Raw genomic sequence first — 25,643 nt, 5'->3', positions numbered from 1 at the left:
ATAGTGATTCTACAGTGTCTTTGGCATTCACCCCCCAGTTACATAGTGATTCTATAGTGTCTTTGGCATTCACCCCCCAGTTACATAGTGATTCTATAGTGTCTTTGGCATTCACCCCCCAGTTACATAGTGATTCTATAGTGTCTTTGGCATTCACCCCCCAGTTACATAGTGATTCTATAGTGTCTTTGGCATTCACCCCCCAGTTACATAGTGATTCTATAGTGTCTTTGGCATTCACCCCCCAGTTACATAGTGATTCTATAGTGTCTTTGGCATTCACCCCCCAGTTACATAGTGATTATATAGTGTCTTTGGCATTCACCCCCCAGTTACATAGTGATTCTATAGTGTCTTTGGCATTCACCCCCAGTTACATAGTGATTCTATAGTGTCTTTGGCATTCACCCCCAGTTACATAGTGATTCTATAGTGTCTTTGGCATTCACCCCCCCAGTTACATAGTGATTCTATAGTGTCTTTGGCATTCACCCCCCAGTTACATAGTGATTCTATAGTGTCTTTGGCATTCACCCCCCCAGTTACATAGTGATTCTATAGTGTCTTTGGCATTCACCCCCCCAGTTACATAGTGATTCTAGTGTCTTTGGCATTCACCCCCCAGTTACATAGTGATTCTATAGTGTCTTTGGCATTCACCCCCAGTTACATAGTGATTCTATAGTGTCTATTACATAGTGATTCTATAGTGTCTTTGGCATTCACCCCCAGTTACATAGTGATTCTACAGTGTCTTTGGCATTCACCCCCAGTTACATAGTGATTATATAGTGTCTTTGGAATTCACCCCCAGTTACATAGTGATTCTATAGTGTCTTTGGCATTCACCCCCCAGTTACATAGTGATTCTATAGTGTCTTTGGCATTCACCCCCCAGTTACATAGTGATTCTATAGTGTCTTTGGCATTCACCCCCCAGTTACATAGTGATTATATAGTGTCTTTGGCATTCACCCCCCAGTTACATAGTGATTATATAGTGTCTTTGGCATTCACCCCCCAGTTACATAGTGATTCTACAGTGTCTTTGGCATTCACCCCCCAGTTACATAGTGATCATATAGTGTCTTTGGCATTCACCCCCCAGTTACATAGTGATTCTATAGTGTCTTTGGCATTCACCCCCCAGTTACATAGTGATTCTACAGTGTCTTAGTGTCCTCTCCTCCCGTCCTCTCCCTGCCTCCTCCTCAAAACATCAGATGAAAGTGCAGAAAGACAACAGGATATGAGGAGAAGAAATGTGCTTGTAGGGTTCTTAAATCCTCTTCTTGCTTCCCCCTGACTGTTTGAGGAGGTGGGGAGCAGAGGACACAGGAGCCAATACAACTAGGGCAGCATCGTGTACCTGCAGAGAAAGCATGTATGTTGAGGGCCATGTCCTGCTCCTCTGTGTCGGCTACATCCAACAGGTAGGCTCTGATAGGCCCATCTGAGGCGTCTGCACTGAAGTCCAGTAGAACCACGCCCAGCACCGTCAGCACTATCCCAATGGGCTGACTGCTGGGAACGTCCCCGAGGGCTAATCCTAGAGCACATCGAATAATAATAAGGCATTCTATTTATTTAGCATAGCGTTTTCATTAAAGAATAATTTTACAAATTAATCTAAGGGAGTTTCACATTTCCAATACATGATGATTAAATAGTGCCTATTCCCTTCATAATGCACTACTTTTGACCACAGCCCACAGGACTCTATGGCTCTGGTCTAAAGTAGTGAACTTTATAAGGAATAGGGTTCCATTTGGAACTCAGATAGTAACTCCCACTCACCTAGGAGGGACCCATTGAGGAAGAGAGAAACTCCCAGTAACACCCCCACACAGAGTGCCAGGATGAAGGGTCTCCTGCGGCCCCATTTCAGGGTGCAGCGGTCGCTGGCTGAGCCAATGAGAGGGGTGAGGATCAGGCCCAGGATGGGGCTCAGAAACCACGTCAGGCTGTAGTACTGCTCTGGAAGTCCTGAAAACAACAGAACACACAGGAAAAACACCTTCAATCAATATGCTTCAGGCTTTGACCACAGAGAGACTGATCACGGATCAAATCCTATTAGCATTCATCAAATATTACTTTGTCAAAAGTTTAACTATTTACACAATCTTTTCCCGCAGCCTAAAGGGCGTGTTCTTTACAGAACCACAGCCATCAAAGCTTTTAGTCAACAATGCTGAATCACATTCCAGTCATTACATAGTCACTAGCAGGTTTGGTGAGGCATAGATCAAATCTGGCCGTGTCAGGTGAGGTGAAAGGAGGTTTGTGGGTAGCTGGAACCATCAATGTACCACGCTCCACTCTGATGTACTGTGGACCTCGGCGTGGAACGAGGCTGTTTTACTGAGCGCTATGCTGCTGATGCTCTACTTCAGCAGACCTACACATTAAACAACAATCCCTGTACATCTCCCACTAGAATACGTGTTAGAGATCGTCACTAGAAGGAAAACAAGTGGACTTGTTTCTACAAGCTGGTTGTTCATTATCCTAGATAAGAGTCCTCACGCAAGTCACAACATGCTGCAAGAACTATGGAAACAAACTGACAATCTTCATCTCTGTAGGAACGCTACAATGATATAGGCCTCACGCAGCTATGGCAACAACAGAACAGACAGTGAAACTGGAAACAATAAAATGGCAGCTTTCTATCCTCTTTCAAATGCCAGGTAGTGCACGTTAGAATCTGTTCAGACCGGGTTAAATGCGTAGCCTGTTGGTTTATGGAGTGGAATGCACTGAATGTGACCTAGTCTGTTGCTCAGTCTGAGCAGTAAACTGGTTATTGGAAGGTCACTGGCTTCTAGACAGAGTATTATAACCCTCTCAGAATATCAACAAGATATGAGAAGCTGGCATCAAGTCAGATTGTCCTTCTCAGAAATACCAAGGAAAAGTAGTTAAACATAGGCTATACATTAGGGGCCGTACTGAATGACTGGGACTAGGTTATACTCAAGGGAATAGTGGGAAATGTCACCAAGACTTAACCCTCTACACTCGTGGGAATTGGCCTATATGGATAGGGCTAAATTGAAATGTTTCTTACAGAAAAAGTATGGAAAAACATATGCATAACCATTGTAGCAATTGGAAGGGAAGAGTTTGTAGATCATGGGAAAATTAGTAGACCAAAAGTTGAGTGCACAACAGTTCACCTGGCACAAGACTGAATTCAACCATTACACTGTTGATTTTATATTTACTCTACTTTGTTTATAACAAAATCTGAATATACTCTGGATACATTTAGTAACATAATAATATTCCTGGAAATTGTGGGGTAGGTGCAACATAAGACAAGACATAAGACAAGGGTCTAACTGCTGTCTCCAAGTGGACACACACACCTCTCCAAAGTGGGCACAGTTCCTAATACATTTCAAGTCACTTTTATGACTCAAAGAAGAGTCTTGAACTCTGCTAGCTGTGCCGTTGAGGAACTAGAGCAAGCACACTTGTAGTTGTTTAGTTTGGAACACAACCCGGCATCCACAGTCATCACACAATTACTGTTGTTATTTACACAATCCAAAAAAACAGTCCATTATAAATCACAATATGGGTCAGGTGGGCATGATTTTAAAGCTTGTTCTATTGCCAACATGACTAACTAAGTTATCAAACAGGATCTTACAGCGTAGGCTTTCACAAGGCAATACAGGGGAACATATAGTCATTTAGGTGTGTAGAAAGAAGTCATAAGTGCATTCAGGTGCTTGTTCCACACAATAAACAAACAGACTGCTCCTGTTCAGAACAACCCAGGGTATGACCACGTCATCTTGTAACTGTACATCAAACAGACTGCTCCTGTTCAGAACAACCCAGGGTATGATCACATGTCATCTTGTAACTGTACATCAAACAGACTGCTCCTGTTCAGAACAACCCAGGGTATGATCACAGGTCATCTTGTAACTGTACATCAAACAGACTGCTCCTGTTCAGAACAACCCAGGGTATGACCACATCATCTTGTAACTGTACATCAAACAGACTGCTCCTGTTCAGAACAACCCAGGGTATGATCACATGTCATCTTGTAACTGTACATCAAACAGACTGCTCCTGTTCAGAACAACCCAGGGTATGATCACATGTCATCTTGTAACTGTACATCAAACAGACTGCTCCTGTTCAGAACAACCCAGGGTATGATCACAGGTCATCTTGTAACTGTACATCAAACAGACTGCTCCTGTTCAGAACAACCCAGGGTATGACCACATCATCTTGTAACTGTACATCAAACAGACTGCTCCTGTTCAGAACAACCCAGGGTATGATCACATGTCATCTTGTAACTGTACATCAAACAGACTGCTCCTGTTCAGAACAACCCAGGGTATGATCACAGGTCATCTTGTAACTGTACATCAAACAGACTGCTCCTGTTCAGAACAACCCAGGGTATGACCACATCATCTTGAAACTGTACATCAAACAGACTGCTCCTGTTCAGAACAACCCAGGGTATGATCACATCATCTTGTAACTGTACATCAAACAGACTGCTCCTGTTCAGAACAACCCAGGGTATGACCACATCATCTTGTAACTGTACATCAAAACATAGTGATCATAAACGTTGATACTGTATATGACAGTAGGTTTATGATGTGGAAATGTGAAGTGTACATTTGGACTCACGGATGTATGTCTTGCTTGTATGACATCAAAGCGGTATTTAGTATAATCCTCAACGTCTCATCTTTCTAAATACATTGAGTCATCTTAATGTACAGCATATCCCTCACTCAGACAACAAAGAATTTGCAAAAGTTGACCAATTAATATCAGGGATCGTAGCCGCTTATTAGTGGCCAAATCTGCCATTTTCAACCAGCATACAGCCACTGCGTTCCAATCGTAGGCGCTTATTAGTGACCAAATCTGCCATTTTCAACCAGCATATATGGGCACAAGTTTAAAGGGTTACAAAAACAAACTAACTTCACCACTATTTCAAAACATTATTATGCGCACTGACATGTTTGCTTCTGTTATGAGTCCAGAAAGAGCGGATTTAGATAAGCCTGTGTTATCCAATACTAGTTCATTTGTAGCTAACCCTTTTCTGTGTGACAAGGTCTGCCTAAGATTGTTCATCACTACATTAAAAGAAAAGTGCAGCTGTTACATGCTGTATAGATAAAGATGTGTGTAGATAAAGATAGATCTAGAGACCTACTATCCATGTACCCTAAACGGTACATAGGAGTTACATCACGGAGATGGACAGTTTAGCAAATCCATTTATGACAAAATAGTTTGCGTCTGGAAAACAGGTTGACTGAAACGTGCAGACTCACACATTCTCACCATACCTACCAAACTCTGTAGAACACATTGTTCCATTCTGCATTGGTGGCAAACCTAGTAACGGCCCCGGTCTGTTATGCTGCCTGTGCACAGTGTACAGATAGTTAACATAACCCCACATAACTCCCAGCCCTTATGATGGAGTAAACCTAACACAGACTGGGGTGGGACCAATCTTTGGTAGCCATTTGGCAAACAATTATCCAAAAGGGTCAAATACACATATGAAATGCCTTAGTTGTAACTCCACTACCATTGTTTTGGTCAACCAACACCCTCCATTGGTACTGACCTATTTGCAGTAAGACTGGTGTGACCAGGGCTGTCTCCATTGGTATTGACCTATTTGCAGTAAGACTGGTGTGACCAGGGCTGTCTCCATTGGTACTGACCTATTTGCAGTAAGACTGGTGTGGCCGGGGCTGTCTCCATTGGTACTGACCTATTTGCAGTAAGACTGGTGTGGCCGGGGCTGTCTCCATTGGTACCCTAGGACTGGTGCTGTCTCCATTGGTATTGACCTATTTGCAGTAAGACTGGTGTGACCAGGGCTGACTGGTGTGACCAGGGCTGTCTCCATTGGTATTGACCTATTTGCAGTAAGACTGGTGTGACCAGGGCTGTCTCCATTGGTACTGACCTATTTGCAGTAAGACTGGTGTGATTGGGTATTGACTATTTGCAGTAAGACTGGTGTGACTGTCTCCATTGGTACTGACCTACCTGGTGTGACCAGGGCTGTTTGCAGTAAGACTGGTGTGACCAGGGCTGTCTCCATTGGTATTGACCTATTTGCAGGGCTAAGACTGTAAGACTGGTGACCAGGGCTGTCTCCATTGGTATTGACCTATTTGCAGTAAGACTGGTGTGACCAGGGCTGTCTCCATTGGTATTGACCTATTTGCAGTAAGACTGGTGTGACCAGGGCTTTCCATTGGTAGACCTAAGACTGGTGTGACCAGGGCTGTCTCCATTGGTATTGACCTATTTGCAGTAAGACTGGTGTGACCAGGGCTGTCTCCATTGGTACTGACCTATTTGCAGTAAGACTGGTGTGACCAGGGCTGTCTCCATTGGTACCTGAAGACTGGTGTGACTGTCTCCATTTGACCTAGTAAGACTGGTGTGACCAGGGCTGTCTCCATTGGTATTGACTGGTGTGACCAGGGCTGTCTCCATTGGTATTGGTGTGACCAGGGCTGTCTCCATTTATTGACCTATTTGCAGTAAGACTGGTGTGACCAGGGCTGTCTCCATTGGTAAGACTGGTGACCTATTTGCAGTAAGACTGGTGTGACCAGGGCTGTCTCCATTGGTATTGACCTATTTGCAGTAAGACTGGTGTGACCAGGGCTGTCTCCATTGGTATTGACTGGTGTGACCAGGGCTGTCTCCATTGGTATTGACCTATTTGCAGTAAGACTGGTGTGACCAGGGCTGTCTCCATTGGTATTGACCTATTTGCAGTAAGACTGGTGTGACCAGGGCTGTCTCCATTGGTATTGACCTATTTGCAGTAAGACTGGTGTGACCAGGGCTGTCTCCATTGGTATTGACCTATTTGCAGTAAGACTGGTGTGACCAGGGCTGTCTCCATTGGTATTGACCTATTTGCAGTAAGACTGGTGTGACCAGGGCTGTCTCCATTGGTACTGACCTATTTGCAGTAAGACTGGTGTGACCAGGGCTGTCTCCATTGGTATTGACCTATTTGCAATAAGACTGGTGTGACCAGGGCTGTCTCCATTGGTACTGACCTATTTGCAATAAGACTGGTGTGACCAGGGCTGTCTCCATTGGTACTGACCTATTTGCAGTAAGACTGGTGTGACCAGGGCTGTCTCCATTGGTACTGACCTATTTGCAGTAAGACTGGTGTGACCAGGGCTGTCTCCATTGGTATTGACCTATTTGCAGTAAGACTGGTGTGACCAGGGCTGTCTCCATTGGTACTGACCTATTTGCAGTAAGACTGGTGTGACCAGGGCTGTCTCCATTGGTACGTAGCAGAACTCTCGTCCGAACATGACAGCACCATGCATGACCCACTTGCGCAGGGGAATCCGTTCCCCCCCAGCACCCTCACCCAGAGACCCATAAGGACTCTCCTCGTCCCTCTCACTGCTCTGCTTCTTCACTGGCATCTCCACCACATCCTGACATGGCAAAACAGTCAAGTCAGCCTTCTGGGGGACCATGGTCGTCGGCTCGTATGGAGACAGAAGTTATGACTGCTCCCCTAAAGCCTTAATGTACTTTACGGTCCTGTCCGCTCTGATGCAACTGTCCTTCCCTTTATGGTCAATCAGAGGAATACTCTCAAAACAGCAGCACTATACATGAAGGAAAAATCATGGTTTTCTTTAGTTCTTTCGAGGCACTTTTGAAAGCAATTCGTAAGGTTCCGTGGCAAAATGAGGCTTTGTAAGAGACTGGCTCTCTTCACTGCTGGCTGCTGTACTGAATCCAAACCCATAGAAAGTGGCATTCAGATAGAGCTCATTTGATGATGTCTGTAGAGGGGAGGCTGAGCAGGGTGAGGAAGACGGGGGGCCGGCAGTGGAGGACAACGTTCCTCTCTAGAGTCCCTTGGAGTGACTCATTCATCTGTAGAGGGGACACAGACAGACAGAGTCAGACAGACAGCATGAGCATTAGTATGTTAACCCATAGTCAATAATGCCTTTATAACCAATAAACATTTTAATGTTATGAACTCTGGATAAGCCGATAACGGCTAGTATTATGACGGTTTAGGCCCATTTTATATTTCAAATGTCAGCAGTACAAATACAATAAGAGCATTAGTAGCTAGTTGGGTCAAGTTTAATGATGCACATTCAGCTGGGATGCTGCCAAATAGAGAAGCCGAGCTGCTGCTGTAATCAGCCCTATTACTATAAATGTACACCTGCAATTAGGCTAAAGTACTGAGTCAACCCATTGAGCTGTAGGAGAAAGTTCCTCAGATTGGAGGAAGGAAACTCCATCCACGCAATCAAGTCTTGAAAACACAAGAGCTCAGCCACTGCGTGAACTTGGGTGAACTAGCTGTCCTGTAGGAGTTTCAGCAGCTGTGAGATGAGTGACTAGTGTAGGCCTAGAAAGATAGATGTGTATTTCAGCCTGTATTGTCCATAATGCACATATCACTCATGCCTAACAACAAGGTTGTGCTGTTATGCATGACATCGCTGTGCTCCTAGTCACTTACCTTGCTTGGTGGGTAGATGAGGTAGCTATTAAACAACCCAACAGGTGGCCTACTGTTCTAATAGAGATTGAATTAAACATTCGATTAAAAATATATATTTTTAAAAAGCCGAGATTTCCAATAAGGTCTTACAGTAAACCTGTTCTGGCTAAATGTACCAGACAACAATTATCCCCTTGTGTCAAACTTCTTCAACTGGGTCTTCTAAACATCCTCATATGGAAAATGACCTTGAAGAACCCACCCCTCAACGCTCCACCCAGTCTAGTTAGCTAGCTACAATATTCTCATGGGAAGAATAGTTGAGTGGTGGGAAATCCTGCTCATCTCTCATCCTTTCTAACCGCTCTGCTAAAATCCACTCCTCTCACAGGAAAAAAACATATGATATGAATGAAAAGTATTCTAATAAACATGAAAAGGTGAATGTAACAAGCGCTCATCATTTCAAATAGGCTACATGTCATATTAAACAGCATGTACAGTGCATCCGCAATTTATTGCACATTTTGTTCGTTTTATAAAAATTCCTCAACACAATACCCCATAAAGACAAAGCAAATAGGTTTTTAGAATAAATGTTTGCAAATGTATTAAAATCAGAAATACCGTAAGTATTCAGACCCTTTGCTAGGAGACTTGAAATTGAGCTCAGGTGCATCCTATTTCATTGATCGTCCTCGAGATGTTTCTACAACTTGGGAGTCCACCTCTGGTAAATTAAATTGATTGGACATGATTTGGAAAGGCACACACCTAAGGTTCCACAGTTGACAGTGCATGTCAGAGAAAAAACCAAGCCATGAGGTTGAAGGAATTGTCCGTAGAGCTCCGAGACAGGACTGTGTCAAGGTACAGATCAGGGGAAGGATATGGAAACATTTCTGCAGCATTGAAGGTCCCCAAGAACACAGTGGTGTCACGCCCTGGCCTTAGTATTTTGTGTTTTCTTTATTATTGTGGTTAGGCCAGGGTGTGACATGGGTGATTATGTGTTTGTCTTGTCTAGAGGTTTTGTAGATTGATGGGGTTGTGTTCAGTGTAGTATTCTAGGTAAGTCTATGGTTGCCTAGAGTGGTTCTCAATTAGAGGCAGGTGTTTATCGTTGTCTCTGATTGGGAACGATATTTAGGCAGCCATATTCTTTGAGTATTTCGTGGGTGATTGTTTCCTGTCTCTTGCACCAGTTAGGACTGTTTCGGTTTTTCCATGTTTTCTTTATGTATATTGTTCACGTTATCATCTTTATTAAAGATGTTCAACCATTACCACGCTGCATTTTGGTCTGACAGAACTCCAGAGTTCTTCTGTGGAGAAAGGGAAAACCTTCCAGGAGGTCAACCATCTCTACAGCACTCCACCAATCAGGCCTTTATTGTAGAGTGGCCAGACTGAAGCCACACTGTAAAAAAAACAAGATTCTCTCTGGTCTGATGAAAGCAAGATGGAACTATTTGGCCTGAATGCCAAGCATCACATCTGGAGGAAACCTGGCATCATCCCTACGGTGAAGCATTGTGGTAGCAGCATGCTGTGGGGATGTTTTTCAGCTGCAGGGACTGGGAGACTAGTTAGGATCGAGGCAAAGAGATCCTTGATGAAAACCTGCTCCAGAGCACTCAGGACCTCAGAATGGGGCGAAGGTTCACCTTCCAACAGGACGACGACCCTAAGCACTGCCCTATTTGCTCTGTTCAGAGAAGGGAGTAGTACACAGTGTAGTACGAGATCTTCAGTTTCTTGGCAATTTCTTGCATGGAATAGCCTTCATTTCTCAGAACAAGAATAGACTGTAGAGTTTCAGAAGAAAGTTATGTGTCTGGCCATTTTGAGCCTGTAATCAAACCCTGAGCCTGTAATAGTAATCCAATGAAGGATATGTAAACATTATTAAGGTGGCGTTATTTAAAGTGACTAGTGATACCTTTATTAAATCCATTTATTAAAGTGGCCAAAGATTTGAGTCTGTATGTTGACAGCAGCCTCTATGTTAGCGATGGCTGTTTAACAGTCTGATGGCCGCTAACTAGCATATAACAGGCCTCTGTAAATCAGCTGTTTCCAGCTACAATAGTCATTTACAACATTAACAATGTCTACACTGTATTTCTGATCAATGTTGTAATTTTTAAATTGACAAAAAAGCTTTTCTTTCAAAAACAAGGACATTAGTAAGTGACCCCAAACTTTTGAACGGTAGTGAGTGTAGGCTGTGACTTGCTTAGAATTAAATACAAATTAAGTGAAAAATGCCTTATTAGGCTCAGTGCCTTTGAATTCATTTTTAAAAGTGAGTCTGTGGCTTCAGGATTAAGTGAAGGTGCCTGGAGAGCAGGCCTGCAGCGTGCCTGCAGAGCCACTGGGGATGCTAAACACCCTTTTGGCCACTCTTGCCAGGCTAGGCAGGGATGCAGTATATATTTTTTAATTAGGCTTAAAGGTTTTTAGGCACAATAACCCAATCAAAACTAAAAGCTCCTTGAAAAAAGTTGGAATATGCTAGGCCTATTGGGACAAAAATCAATGATGGCCCAATGTATAGATAATAGAACAAAAATTAAGTAAACTTAAGATCAGATTTTTTTGGTTTAAACATTCTTTGATCCAATGACAACTACCCACCTCTTCCTTCCTTTTAGCATGTGCACATAGTAAGTACACCATCTTGCTTCCAGATGTGTCTGTTCAGTTTCCACAATGATTATTTAGTTGTGGACATTACATCTTTGTAAGTCACCTTGATTTTGCATGTGTGTTTTTTTTTTAAATGACAATATTTTGCAAACTCCATGACAGTAGCTAAAGCAAGGAGCTATAGCTGCAGACAACAAATGTATGCTGGGCCGGGCCTGCCCTGAGCTCATGGAGCGCTCCAGCCTTTGGGAATCTTGCTCCGCAAATTGGGCACGCTCCGCTCCCATACTCTGACACTGACTCCGGTACATAGGTGGGGGATTGGGGCGCTCCAGTACAGTAGGTGGCAATAATGCAACATAACGTTGGATGCCAACTGCCAATAAACCCCACAGAAGAAGGGGCGGGGGCAACAATGGTAGCTAGTTATCGGCACACGTGAAAAATAAACTTTGATTTACACACCGGCAACGGTTTTCCTACAGTTATGTTAACGATGGCAGGTGTCTGGCAGGCAGGAGCAAAGGACACTGTGCTAGCTAGTTAACGAGCACATCGTGTTGCCCCAGCCTCCCGCTCTAGTGGGGGACGACCAGTAGACTGTCCTTCGCCCCCGCCTGTCAGGCATCCTTTTAAGGCAGTTCTGTTGATGAGGGCAGGCAGGAGCGAAGGACACAGCCTACCGGTGTCGTAGAACACCTGCCCGGTACACAGGAGACGAAAAACTTATAATACTTTCATTTACCTTTTGGGGGGTTCTTGAAGAAACCAATGGGATGCTCGAGGGGGCGTTCCTACAGATGCAGTAATGCCCATATGCAGGAACGCCCTCTTAATGCTGGCTGCAGTTGCACACTATAGGTTGGGACCGTTATTCTACACCTCAATGGTTGGGATACGTTGTAGACAGGACTGGTCAAGATGCTGACTGGCTGGTTATTTTATCTCAGAAGTAAGAAATAAGTATTTATCATCAATAACTTGCTAAATTAGCGAACGTTACATAAGCTAGCCAAGCTAAAGAGCTAACTAACTTCCTCAGTCTGTAACGTTAGCTAACTATGCTGTTCTGGCATGAGTTACCGGTATATTATTGGTATTACTGTCCCCATATCTAACGTCAAAGCCCACTACAATATAGACCATCTCTGCTATTAACGTTGGTGTGTAGTAGATTGTACAAACTGTCACGAACGCTAACGATACAACGGACAGGTGTGTTCACATGATCAGACGGTAGCTAACTAGCTAGTTAACGTTAGCTTAGAAGCTAGCTAAGTAGCTACGGTATTTTAGCTAGCTATGATGAAGGTAACCCGTAGATAACAAGCTAACTTGGGATGGGCAACCGATTGCTGATAAAAAATACACAAATCGAATATACCTGATCCTTTTTTTCCAACGTAAAGAAGTATTCACGTTCCTTAGTCGTCGGTGTGCCCGAGTAGCCTGAGCTTGCTAGTTGTTTCGACACGCTGATGCCCAGTCCAATGACAAAATGCATTGCCCAATCTCATTAATTGCCACGGTAAAAAAGCAGTACCTACTGACATCACTAAATTGCTCTAATTCTATCCAATGGGAGGCAAGCTTGGATGCTATTCAAGAAATGTACACAACATTCAGTATAATTTTTTGTCCTGTGATAATTGTAACAAACATAATAATAGAGTGTATTTATATAGCGCGTTTCTACGGTTACTCAAAGCGCTTTACATAGTAAAGGGCAAACTCATCTCATCCACCACCAAATGTGCAGCACCCACCTGGGTGATGCATGGCGACCATTTTTGTGCCAGAACGCTCACCCCAATCAGGTGGAGAGGTGAGTTATATTATACCAATTAGGAATGAGGGAGGTGATTAGATGGCCATGATGGAATGGGACCAGGTTGGGGATTTAGTTATTTAAAAATATCTATATTTTACCTTTATTTAACTAGGCAAGTCAGTAAAGAACAAATTCTTATTTTTAATGACAGCCTAAGAACAGTGGATTAACTGCCTTGTTCAGGGGCAGAACGATAGATTTATTTTTATTACATTACATTTAAGTTATTTATCTTGTCAGCTCGGGGATTTGAACTTGTAACCTTTCAGTTACTGGTCCAATGCTTTAACCACTAGGCTAACACCCCTACTCTTAGTGCCATGGGATTTTTTTTATGACCACAGAGAGTCAGGACACCTGTTTAATGTCCCAGCCAAAACGAGGCACCCTACACAGGTCAATAAATATCCCCTTCACTGCCCTGGGGCAGAGTGAAGAGTGCACGCTACTGGCCCTCCAACAGTAATACAAACTAAATTAAATGAGTTCTTGCTATAAAATCAATAAGGTTTTGTATGTTTTATTCTATATGTTTTTGGACAATTGGTTTGGTAATATTTGCCAGTAATATAAGTTTAGCATAAAACCAGTTTCTGAGCAGGCTGACGATAAATATGTATTGTGACAACAATGTCACACATTAATTTACAGAAGCTGTTTATCATATATTTCTATTTGTTTCCATAGCAATGCAGTAGAATATTACTTGTCTATTTTGTCAGAGGTCCATAAGATCTAGGATCAAAGTAAACAAATACTCCTCAGATGATAATTGTACAGTAGAAATAAATCATGCTGCAATAAACACGTTATAGGTCATATTCAGTGTCAATGCCCTCCATCGTGACTGGTGTAGGCCAACACAAGAGAAATAACGTTTCTTGTCCGAAAATGTCTTCAAGTACTTACATTTCCAAGCCAACAATAGGCTACAATAATAGAAGCAGGAAAGCATTTTCTCAAATGGGAGAATAGCCTACTGTAGTATGTCAATTGCACTCCAGAGTCTCACAGTTAAGCAATAGAAGTCCATCTCTCTCTGAACACTGAACATCCCATTCCTCAATCTTCCCATCCCTTTCTCAGTCTAACGCTATGTGGTTCCCATGCTGGGGAGAGGAGGAGGACAGGACGTTCATCATCACACTGTGAGCGATAGCTGTGACAGTCCCCGAGCCCTTGGAGCTATTCTGCATGCTGATTATGTTCCCACTGGTCTGCTCCAGCTCTGCCTCCGCCTTGCGGAAGAAGTCCCTCATGCTGGACTGGAAGTTGTTGGTGACGAAGCAGTAGACGATGGGGTCCATGCAGCTGTTCAGGCTGCTGAGGGTGACGGTGACGTGGTAGACAATGACGTGGTGGGGCATGTCGGGGTAGAAGTACACCAGCACCTGCCTGACGTGGAACGGGGTGAAGCAGATGGTGAAGATGACCAGGACAGTGGTGAGGAGCTGCACGGCCCGCACGCGCCTCTCTCTGCTCTGCTGCATCAGACTGGAGTTGGACAGGGCACACATGATGCGCACGGTGAACACCACAATGACGACCAAGGGGAGGAAGAACTCGAAGACGGTCAGGACGAAGAGCTTGGAGACGCAGCAGCCCGCGTGTCGGAACGCCGTGGTGAGGAAGGAGTAAGTAACCACGATAGCGAAGAGCCAGATGAAAATGCACACCCCCTTGGCCACGTTAGGGTTCCTCCACTTCCTTGAGGCCTCAGCCTGTACTATGGCCAGGTATCTGTCCACGCATATACTGGTGAGGAAGAGGATGCTGCAGTACATGTTGACAAAGTAGCTGAATATATGCACGTAGGAGCAGTTGAGGCACTTTCCCCCACTGTAATAGAGAATGATACGTGTGGGCAGGGATAGGTTAACCAGTAGGTCTGTGACAGCCAGATTGATGGTGTAGATGACTGAGGTGGTCTTGGGCTTGGTGCGGAAGCAGAACACGTACAGGGCCAGGGTATTGAGAACCATTCCCACCATGAAGATGAGTGTGTTGACCACCACCAGACAGATCCACAGGCTGTAGAAGTCATTGTAGAGACCCTCGTCTAGATGGGCCAGGCGGTGCATGTACGGCTCTCTGCTCACATTGGTGTTGCCAGCGGAGGTCGCCATGGGCATCACTGTTGAGGTTGAGTTATCCAGTGACATCCCAGTATAGGCAGGCTCCATGGTTCTGTGGTTGACCCCGCGGCCTGAAAAAAAAACAAAAAAACAATATGGAGTTAAGTGGGTTCATTTTTCAGATCAACACAACTAGCCCACACCTATTTATCATGGCATTTTTAGTTGAGGAATTCTGAACCATACACGGAATATTCAGGAAAATATTATTGGAAATCTAAACATAAACCAATATCATAATCATGTTTTAATAATGTTTAGATGGTGTGATATTCTCTAAAGACTGAAGACTGCATCTACAAAACATTCATGAACAAAATATCAGCCCCCTGCTGACACAATTATATTCCAATCAATGTTGTTGTATTACTTGATGAGGTGATCCAAATAAATACTCTTAACTTGATACTGGATGGGAAAAGTCTGTCGGACATTATACAGCCAATTCCATTGGATCATGTGGACGTCAGTGTGTATGCAGTCCAGGTCTGCATCCCAAATTGCACCCTATTCCTTATATAGTGCAGTCGTTTTGACCAAAATCCTGGCCAGAAGTAGTGCACTATATAGGGAATAGGGTGCAATTTGAGACACAACCCAGATATAGTAACCACGTATGTTTGTGTGTACATATCAGGTAGGGAGATCTTTCCTGAGGATCTGGAGTCTCATGAGAACAGGCATCCTCTGTTACCTAAACACTTATTCAACTTTGACCTGGGCCCTGGACTCTAGCCACCAATGTCACTACTTCTCCACCATCCACTCCCATTGTGGTACGGTCACAGTGTTTGTTTCTGTTGGCATCAACCCCATTAACGAGCCAATTACAAGGGCATCTGAGCTATTCCATTCATTTCAAGTGTTTATTTACCAACTAGAAATCCATTCGTTTTCTCAGACATGGGAATCAGAGACGGGTGTAATTTATCTGTATATTTAACAGTGAAGGTGGGCTTTTAGACAGAAAAATAAGCAAACGTATGCTACATAATATACACTAGCAATAGGAACAGGACTGACATAGGAAATACAGCTGTATAGAGAATTGCAAATGATTCATATTATTCAGTTTTCCGGCAAAGTGAACTTCTTCAAAGAGAATCAGCACAGAGAGCAATAGAGAGTAGAACAGATGCTATGATTTCAAGATGTCAGACATCATTCTTGTGGGGCTTTTGGTATTTGCAGTGTCATCATAGTATATTATTATGCATTTCAGCCCTCCTTTTTTTGATATTGGGACCTTATGAAATCAACCAACACAGAGCTATCTGATAACTTCCTTTAAAGGGATATCTGACACGCCTGCTCCAGCTCTCCCTCCCTGGTGCTCGAGGGAACCAGGCTGCCCGGCGTTACCCACTCCTACCACCATCATTACGCACACCTGCTTCCCTCGTCACGCGCATCAGCGATTCATTGGACTCACCTGGACTCAATCACCTGTGTTGTTACCTCATATCTGTCTCTTCTCTGCTTCTGCATTCATTGTTCTTTTGTCTTTGTTATTACCTGGTTCTGACGCTGCTCCTGTCCTGTTCCATGTCTGTGCAGAATGAAATGTTCACTCCCCGTACCTGCTTCTCTACTCCAGCGTCGGTTCTTACAGATATCATGCAATAAATATTACTTTTAAACAAACCCACCTATTTCAACACCTGACCTCTCTACAAGGTTCAAAGTGAGTCTAAATTAGTGTCATTGTATACAAGACAATACATTGTAGACAATCCTCTTAAGTACCTGTTGTGAAGAGCTACTTAGTCTCACTTTGTATAACACCAAGTAGACCGTAGTGCGTTTGGAATAGTCGGACACAACACACACACACAGATAGATGGCCTCTGTATCCTCAATCCCCTTCCCACAGCCTGCAATTAACCATATTAGGGCAGAGAGAAGAGGCAAGGGACTGGCAAAGCAGGGAGATCGTGGGGAAGTCAACTGAGTGGAAAGGAATAGAAACAGCCAGGCTGCTCAGGCGTGTTAACTTAGAGCAGAAACTGACTGATCACACTGACATCTGGAATTCTTTAAAGAAATTCTCACCAGCTATGTGATGTACACTGAGTATACAACCCACCCCTCCCCTTTTGCCCTCAGGAACGCCTCGATTCGTTGGGGCAGGGACTCTACAATGTGTCAAATACATTCCACAGGGATGCTGGCCCATGTTGACTCCAATGCTTCCCACAGTTGTGTTAAGTTGGCTGGATGTCCTTTGGGTGGTGGGCCATTCTTGATACACACAGGAAACTGTTGAGCATGAAAAACTCAGCAGCGTTACAGTTCTTGAAACAAACCGGTATGCCTGCCACTTGCCACCTACTACCATACCCTGTTCAAAGGCACTTAAATCTTTTGGCTTGTGTATACAGTTGCCCATTCACCTTCTGAATGGCACACATACACAATCCATGTCTCAATTGTCTCATGGCTTAAAAATCCTTCTTTAACCTGTCTCTTCCCCTTCATCTACACAGATTGAAGTGGATTTAATAAGTGACATCAATAATGGATCATAGCTTTCATCTAGATTCACCTGGTCAGTCTGTGTCATGGAAAGACCAGGGGTTCTGAATGTTTTGTACACTCAGTGTATACGGTGCATTCAGAAAGTATTCAGACCCCTTGACTTTTTCCACATTTTGTTACATTACAGCCTTATTCTAAAATGGATTTAATTGTTTTTTCCCTCATCAATCTACACACAATGCCCCATAATGACAAAGCAAAAACAGGTTTTTGAAAATGTATTAAAAATAGCATGATGCTACAAGCTTGGCACATCTGTATTTGATCTCTGCAGATCCTCTCAAGCTCTGTCAGGTTGGATGGGGAGCGTCGCTGCATATATATTTTCAGGTCTCCAGAGATGTTCGATCGGGTTCAAGTCTGGGCTCTGGCTGGGCCACTTAAGGACATTCAGAGGCTTGTCCCGAAGCCACTTCTGTGTTGTCTTGGCTGTGTGCTTAGGGTCGTTGTCCTCTTGGAAGGTGAACCTTCGCCCCAGTCTGAGTTCCTGAGCGCTCTGGAGCAGGTTTTCATCAAGGATCCTTCTATACTTTGCAAAACATTTATTTAATCTATTTTAGAATAAGGCTAAAATGTAACAAAATGTGGAAAAAGTCAAGGGGTCTGAATAGTTTCCAATTGCACTGTATATATATGCATCATAGCGAGATAATATTTGACTACTACATTTACATTGAAGAACAATTTAGAACATCCAAGCAAATGAGTATAACATGCTCAGTTGAGGGCATAATGAAATGAATAATGTAATTTGTCAAAAGCAACGAGAGCAATGTGGCCACAGGCTGCCTACAGCACATTGTAAAGACACATGCAACAAATACATGGGATTGAATTACTATTTTCATTTCAATATCCCTGCATATTATCCAGTCCACAAGGCCAAGTTAATCATCATTAGTAGTAATATGTGTTACAGAGGGTGTCATTTACAGGAAATGTGATATCAAACGGCTCTCTGAGGAGATTACAGAGATAAATGGATTCTTGCTCTGCCAGTTACAACACATTCATTGACAAACGTCTGCTGACAATTGTCTCACACTGTGTTTCCAGCCTCAGCAGCAACTCCCAAGTTGATCAACCACAAACATAATAGTGATGTATTGTTGCTATTTTAAAAACAATCAATAGTCAAATCAAAAACAACATATAGCGGTCTGATATTTCACCTCAAAGTGACACAAACAGACATGTTTTAAATTGAACCTTTATTTAACGAGGCAAGTCAGTTAAGAACAAATTCTTAGTTACAATGACGGCCTAGCAGGGAACAGTGGGTTAACTGCCTTGTTCAGGGGCAGAATGACAGATATTTACCTTGTCGGACTAGCAGGGAACAGTGGGTTAACTGCCTTGTTCAGGGGCAGAATGACAGATATTTACCTTGTCGGCCTAGCAGGGAACAGAGGGTTAACTGCCTTGTTCAGGGGCAGAATGACAGATATTTACCTTGTCGGCCTACCAGGGAACAGCGGGTTAACTGCCTTGTTCAGGGGCAGAATGACAGATATTTACCTTGTCGGCCTAGCAGGGAACAGTGGGTTAACTGCCTTGTTCAGGGGCGGAATGACAGATATTTACCTTGTCGGCCTAGCAGGGAACAGTGGGTTAACTGCCTTGTTCAGGGGCAGAATGACAGATTTTTACCTTGTCGGCCTAGCAGGGAACAGCAGGTTAACTGCCTTGTTCAGGGGCAGAATGACAGATATTTACCTTGTCGGCCTAGCAGGGAACAGTGGGTTAACTGCCTTGTTCAGGGGCGGAATGACAGATATTTACCTTGTCGGCCTAGCAGGGAACAGTGGGTTAACTGCCTTGTTCAGGGGCAGAATGACAGATTTTTACCTTGTCGGCCTAGCAGGGAACAGTGGGTTAACTGCCTTGTTCAGGGGCAGAATGACAGATATTTACCTTGTCGGCCTAGCAGGGAACAGTGGGTTAACTGCCTTGTTCAGGGGCAGAATGACAGATTTTTACCTTGTCGGCCTAGCAGGGAACAGTGGGTTAACTGCCTTGTTCAGGGGCAGAATGACAGATTTTTACCTTGTCGGCCTACCAGGGAACAGTGGGTTAACTGCCTTGTTCAGGGGCAGAATGACAGATTTTTACCTTGTCGGCCTAGCAGGGAACAGTGGGTTAACTGCCTTGTTCAGGGGCAGAATGACAGATTTTTACCTTGTCGGCCTACCAGGGAACAGTGGGTTAACTGCCTTGTTCAGGGGCAGAATGACAGATATTTGCCTTGTCGGGCTACCAGGGAACAGTGGGTTAACTGCCTTGTTCAGGGGCAGAATGACAGATATTTAGCTTGTCGGCCTACCAGGGAACAGTGGGTTAACTGTCTTGTTCAGGGGCAGAATGACAGATTTTTACCTTGTCGGCCTACCAGGGAACAGTGGGTTAACTGCCTTGTTCAGGGGCAGAATGACAGATATTTAGCTTGTCGGCCTAGCAGGGAACAGTGGGTTAACTGTATTGTTCAGGGCCAGAATGACAGATTTTTACCTTGTCGGCTTACCAGGGAACAGTGGGTTAACTGCCTTGTTCAGGGGCAGAATTACAGATTTTTACCTTGTCGGCCTAGCAGGGAACAGTGGGTTAACTGCCTTGTTCAGGGGCAGAATGACAGATTTTTACCTTGTCGGCCTAGCAGGGAACAGTGGGTTAACTGCCTTGTTCAGGGGCAGAATGACAGATATTTACCTTGTCGGCCTAGCAGGGAACAGTGGGTTAACTGCCTTGTTCAGGGGCAGAATGACAGATTTTTACCTTGTCGGCCTAGCAGGGAACAGTGGGTTAACTGCCTTGTTCAGGGGCAGAATGACAGATATTTGCCTTGTCGGGCTACCAGGGAACAGTGGGTTAACTGCCTTGTTCAGGGGCAGAATGACAGATATTTACCTTGTCGGCCTACCAGGGAACAGTGGGTTAACTGCCTTGTTCAGGGGCAGAATGACAGATATTTACCTTGTCGGCCTACCAGGGAACAGTGGGTTAACTGCCTTGTTCAGGGGCAGAATGACAGATATTTACCTTGTCGGACTACCAGGGAACAGTGGGTTAACTGCCTTGTTCAGGGGCAGAATGACAGATTTTTACCTTGTCGGCCTAGCAGGGAACAGTGGGTTAACTGCCTTGTTCAGGGGCAGAATGACAGATATTTACCTTGTCGGCCTAGCAGGGAACAGTGGGTTAACTGCCTTGTTCAGGGGCAGAATGACAGATATTTACCTTGTCGGCCTAGCAGGGAACAGTGGGTTAACTGCCTTGTTCAGGGGCAGAATGACAGATATTTACCTTGTCGGCCTACCAGGGAACAGTGGGTTAACTGCCTTGTTCAGGGGCAGAATGACAGATATTTAGCTTGTCGGCCTACCAGGGAACAGTGGGTTAACTGCCTTGTTCAGGGGCAGAATGACAGATATTTAGCTTGTCGGCCTACCAGGGAACAGTGGGTTAACTGTCTTGTTCAGGGGCAGAATGACAGATTTTTACCTTGTCGGCCTACCAGGGAACAGTGGGTTAACTGCCTTGTTCAGGGGCAGAATTACAGATTTTTACCTTGTCAGCTCGGGGATTCCATCCAGCAATCTTTCGGTTACTGGCCCAACGCTCTAACCACTAGGCTACCTGCCACCCCAAGGCCTATAGTAGATACAGTAGATATGTCTACAAACAACCATTTTTTATTAAAGTGACAACATTGATTCAACCAGTGTTACCCAGTGGCAAGGATATAAGTAATGATTAAGTTATGATAGTGACTTTATAAGATGATTGTCAGAGGACTGCCTTTTAACTTAAAGGAACAGTGCTGTTAAACCGGATTTTCCTGTTTTAAAAAATAATATTTCAACACAGTGACCTTTTTATGCGAGTATGTACAATATATTATATATAGAGAATGTGTTTCCTAAACCCACATGATCAGACTGATAATTTCTATGGCCAAAAGAGGCTCAGGGAACTAAATTATAAAAAAATATATTTTGGAATTATTTGATTAAATAAACACACAGGGACTTATTAGACACACAGTAATGATTAAAAAATACAATTAAAAAGACTGCATGGGGGCTTTAAAAGTTTAAAGGATGTCATGTCCTGATATAGAGACAGCAAACTAAGTTCAGTCAGGGATCCCAACAGATCAGAAACACCATGTGCAAATAAATATCCCTGTGTGAGTTCTGAACATGTCTTGTTTCAGGCAGGATGTAGAATCACATGGGTGAAATCCCACAATGTAGCCTAATCTACATAAACACCATATAAGGCAATAGCCTCTAACCATTTAAGTGTCAGTAACAAGCCGTTTGTTACATAAAGTGAATCTTACTAAGTGTTGCAAAAAACATCCATCATCATCAGTCAACAATATTGCACTGATACGTCTCAGTCAGAAAGAACTCACATCTTTTCCAAGAAAGAGTAAATAAACAAACAAAAAAACGTCCCTACTTACCTCAACGCCTAGAGAAGAGTGAGGAGATCAATAAATCTGTTGGCCAGTTTGAGGTTACGTCTTGGTCCCCTTGAGGTTAGTAGAGATACCAGGGCCTCCTCAGTCCAGAACCTCACTGCCCCTAAGGCTTCCTAGTTTATGCCTCTACTGTGTCAACGCCTCATTTCACTGTTTACCTCTGGTCCTCTGCTCCCCAGCATACGACTCTGCACTCTTCCCATATGTAAACATTTCAAAGGAAACCCCACAGTTCTGTCTCTCTGTGCCTTAGCCTCCCGGTCTGCTCTTCCGCTCAGCATCACACCAACTAATCCGGTCCCCGGTCTTTTAGCTGAGGATACTTAGAGAGGAAGTCTTCCTAAGTTTACATCAACTGTGACATCACTAAACAAGGACTCTCTGTACCACAGACTGTTTCCTAAATGGCACCCTGTTCCATTTATAGTGCACTACTTTTGACCAGTGGGCACTATAGTGTGCTAAAAAGGGAATAGGGTGCCATTTGGGAAGCGAATACAGTCTTGTGGAATATCCCGGAATTTATTCCTGTGAGACTGAAAAAAAAGTAACTGGAAATTGGTAAGTCTTTTTCACAAAAGCATTTCATACAAATGAGAACAATCAAGTGGCATCCTCCTATAACAGCACATATGACTGCATTTCAACTCCAGATCTGGGATCTCTTTAAAATACATATTCCATTATTTACATCAATACAAACATTAAGTTAGCAAGGACAACCAAAGTGAATCATAACAAAGATCATTTGAAGTGAGAAGTTAGTTTGATGATTCCACTTGACACTTCTAGACTGGAAAACATCCTTTCAGTACAGTACCATTCAGGGACAGACTGGGGAACACCGGTCCATTTTTTCCTCGAGGTCTTAATTATTAGCCAGAATAATAATAATTCGCCGGAAAAAGCCCAATTCAGACAGGCCCACCGGGCTAAAGATGGACGACCCATCTGGCATTTGCCAGAACTGTCCTATGGCCAGTCTGTCTCTGGTATCAGCTAAGTAATGACCCATGAGTGAACCTCTTCTAGACACATTCATCTTCCAGAATGAGTCTCAACTTTTTCCACATTTCCTGTGAGGGACCTCATTTCTCTTGCACTGTCAGTACTCTGTTATCACACAAAAAGTATTGATGTTCAGCAGAATGAGCTGAAAAGTCTATTGCTGTGAGCTGTGCTGACTCATTTTGAGGTATCAAGCCAGTTGCATTATTGAAACTGTCAAAATAATGTATTTACGGAAGTATTATGTAACAACATGCTAATACAACTCTGTTACTGGTTTAATTACAGTGTTATTACACAGGTATAATAGCAACACAAGTGTTACCCATCTTCCCAGGGTGTTTACTGTCTGTGGGCATTGGAGATCACCAGCCTAATGCAGTCCTAGTCAACTCTCCTCGTCCCAGCCTCCTAAACATTGTGTCACCATGACAAAGCCCAGGGAGCTGTGTTTCATTGAATGGTCCCTCCTGAAAACGAGCAGGAACCAAACACAGCACATCGCCCCCCACTACCAAAAAAGGACCCCTACTCTGCTGGACCTGAGTTAAGGTGTATATATTGGACTGGATCTACAGACCTGAGTTAAGGTGTATGTATATATTGGACTGGATCTACAGACCTGAGTTAAGGTGTATATACTGGACTGGATCTACAGACCTGAGTTAAGGTGTATATATTGGACTGGATCTACAGACCTGAGTTAAGGTGTATATATTGGACTGGATCTACAGACCTGAGTTAAGGTGTATATACTGGACTGGATCTACAGACCTGAGTTAAGGTGTATATACTGGACTGGATCTACAGACCTGAGTTAAGGTGTATATACTGGACTGGATCTACAGACCTGAGTTAAGGTGTATATACTGGACTGGATCTACAGACCTGAGTTAAGGTGTATATATTGGACTGGATCTACAGACCTGAGTTAAGGTGTACATACTGGACTGGATCTACAGACCTGAGTTTAGGTGTATATACTGGACTGGATCTACAGACCTGAGTTACGGTGTATATACTGGACTGGATCTACAGACCTGAGTTAAGGTGTATATACTGGACTGGATCTACAGACCTGAGTTAAGGTGTATATATTGGACTGGATCTACAGACCTGAGTTAAGGTGTACATACTGGACTGGATCTACAGACCTGAGTTAAGGTGTATATACTGGACTGGATTTACAGACCTGAGTTAAGGTGTATATACTGGACGGGATCTACAGACCTGAGTTAAGGTGTATATACTGGACTGGATCTACAGACCTGAGTTAAGGTGTATATACTGGACTGGATCTACAGGCCTGACTTAAGGTATACATACTGGACTGGATCTACAGACCTGAGTTAAGGTGTATATACTGGACTGGATCTACAGACCTGAGTTAAGGTATACATACTGGACTGGATCTACAGACCTGAGTTAAGGTATACATACTGGACTGGATCTACAGACCTGAGTTAAGGTGTATATACTGGACGGGATCTACAGACCTGAGTTAAGGTATACATACTGGACTGGATCTACAGACCTGAGTTAAGGTGTATATACTGGACTGGATCTACAGACCTGAGTTAAGGTGTATATACTGGACTGGATCTACAGACCTGAGTTAAGCTGTACATACTGGACTGGATCTATAGACCTGAGTTAAGGTGTATATACTGGACTGGATCTACAGACCTGAGTTAAGCTGTACATACTGGACTGGATCTATAGACCTGAGTTAAGGTGTATATACTGGACTGGATCTACAGGCCTGACTTAAGGTATACATACTGGACTGGATCTATAGACCTGAGTTAAGGTGTATATACTGGACTGGATCTACAGACCTGAGTTAAGGTGTATATATTGGACTGGATCTATAGACCTGAGTTAAGCTGTACATACTGGACTGGATCTACAGACCTGAGTTTAGGTGTATATACTGGACTGGATCTACAGACCTGAGTTACGGTGTATATACTGGACTGGATCTACAGACCTGAGTTAAGGTGTATATACTGGACTGGATCTACAGACCTGAGTTAAGGTGTATATATTGGACTGGATCTACAGACCTGAGTTAAGGTGTACATACTGGACTGGATCTACAGACCTGAGTTAAGGTATATATATTGGACTGGATCTACAGACCTGAGTTAAGGTGTACATACTGGACTGGATCTACAGACCTGAGTTAAGGTGTATATACTGGACTGGATCTATAGACCTGAGTTAAGGTCTATATACTGGACTGGATCTATAGACCTGAGTTAAGGTGTATATACTGGACTGGATGTACAGACCTGAGTTAAGGTGTACATACTGGACTGGATCTACAGACCTGAGTTAAGGTGTATATACTGGACTGGATTTACAGACCTGAGTTAAGGTGTATATACTGGACGGGATCTACAGACCTGAGTTAAGGTGTATATACTGGACTGGATGTACAGACCT

General features: G+C 43.6%; 2 protein-coding genes across 13 annotated transcripts in view; both read right to left on the bottom strand.

Moving 5' to 3' along the window:
- The window catches only part of slc45a4b (solute carrier family 45 member 4b), a 28,393-nt gene extending 15,436 nt beyond the window's left edge, over positions 1-12,957 (bottom strand). Inside the window, exons 1-4 of one of the 11 annotated variants that reach the window (XM_052514175.1) lie at positions 12,582-12,957; positions 7,307-7,956; positions 1,798-1,986; positions 1,370-1,549 (exon numbers count right to left, since the gene is read on the bottom strand). In XM_052514175.1, the coding sequence (XP_052370135.1) occupies positions 1,370-1,549; positions 1,798-1,986; positions 7,307-7,547 (610 nt within the window). In that variant the 5' untranslated portion in view covers positions 7,548-7,956; positions 12,582-12,957. Of the gene's footprint in view, positions 1-1,369; positions 1,550-1,797; positions 1,987-5,691; positions 5,742-5,939; positions 5,990-6,196; positions 6,247-6,333; positions 6,384-6,622; positions 6,673-6,806; positions 7,007-7,306; positions 7,957-11,942; positions 11,965-12,581 lie in introns of those variants that run through there. The other 10 variants (XM_052514176.1, XM_052514182.1, XM_052514181.1 and 7 more) reach the window with 10 other exon arrangements.
- Positions 12,958-13,160: 203 nt separating this feature from the next.
- gpr20 (G protein-coupled receptor 20) lies at positions 13,161-22,544 on the bottom strand. Of its 2 annotated transcripts, none has more exons than XM_035768061.2 (2): positions 22,170-22,544; positions 13,161-15,234 (listed from the first exon to the last, which is right to left on the bottom strand). In XM_035768061.2, exon 2 carries the CDS (start codon positions 15,209-15,211, stop codon positions 14,111-14,113), a length of 1,101 nt encoding a protein of 366 aa, XP_035623954.1. In that variant the 5' UTR covers positions 15,212-15,234; positions 22,170-22,544; the 3' UTR covers positions 13,161-14,110. The 2 variants fall into 2 exon arrangements, with proteins under 2 accessions (XP_035623954.1, XP_035623955.1); XM_035768062.2 differs by lacking the exon at positions 22,170-22,544 and adding an exon at positions 16,679-17,179.
- Positions 22,545-25,643: the final 3,099 nt, after the last annotated feature.

This window comes from Oncorhynchus keta, unplaced genomic scaffold (genome assembly GCF_023373465.1).
Source record: "Oncorhynchus keta strain PuntledgeMale-10-30-2019 unplaced genomic scaffold, Oket_V2 Un_scaffold_1526_pilon_pilon, whole genome shotgun sequence".
NCBI classification, from domain to species: domain Eukaryota; kingdom Metazoa; phylum Chordata; class Actinopteri; order Salmoniformes; family Salmonidae; genus Oncorhynchus; species Oncorhynchus keta.
Note: the sequence above shows the minus strand (reverse complement) of the source record. Positions and strands in the feature narration are given on the sequence as shown.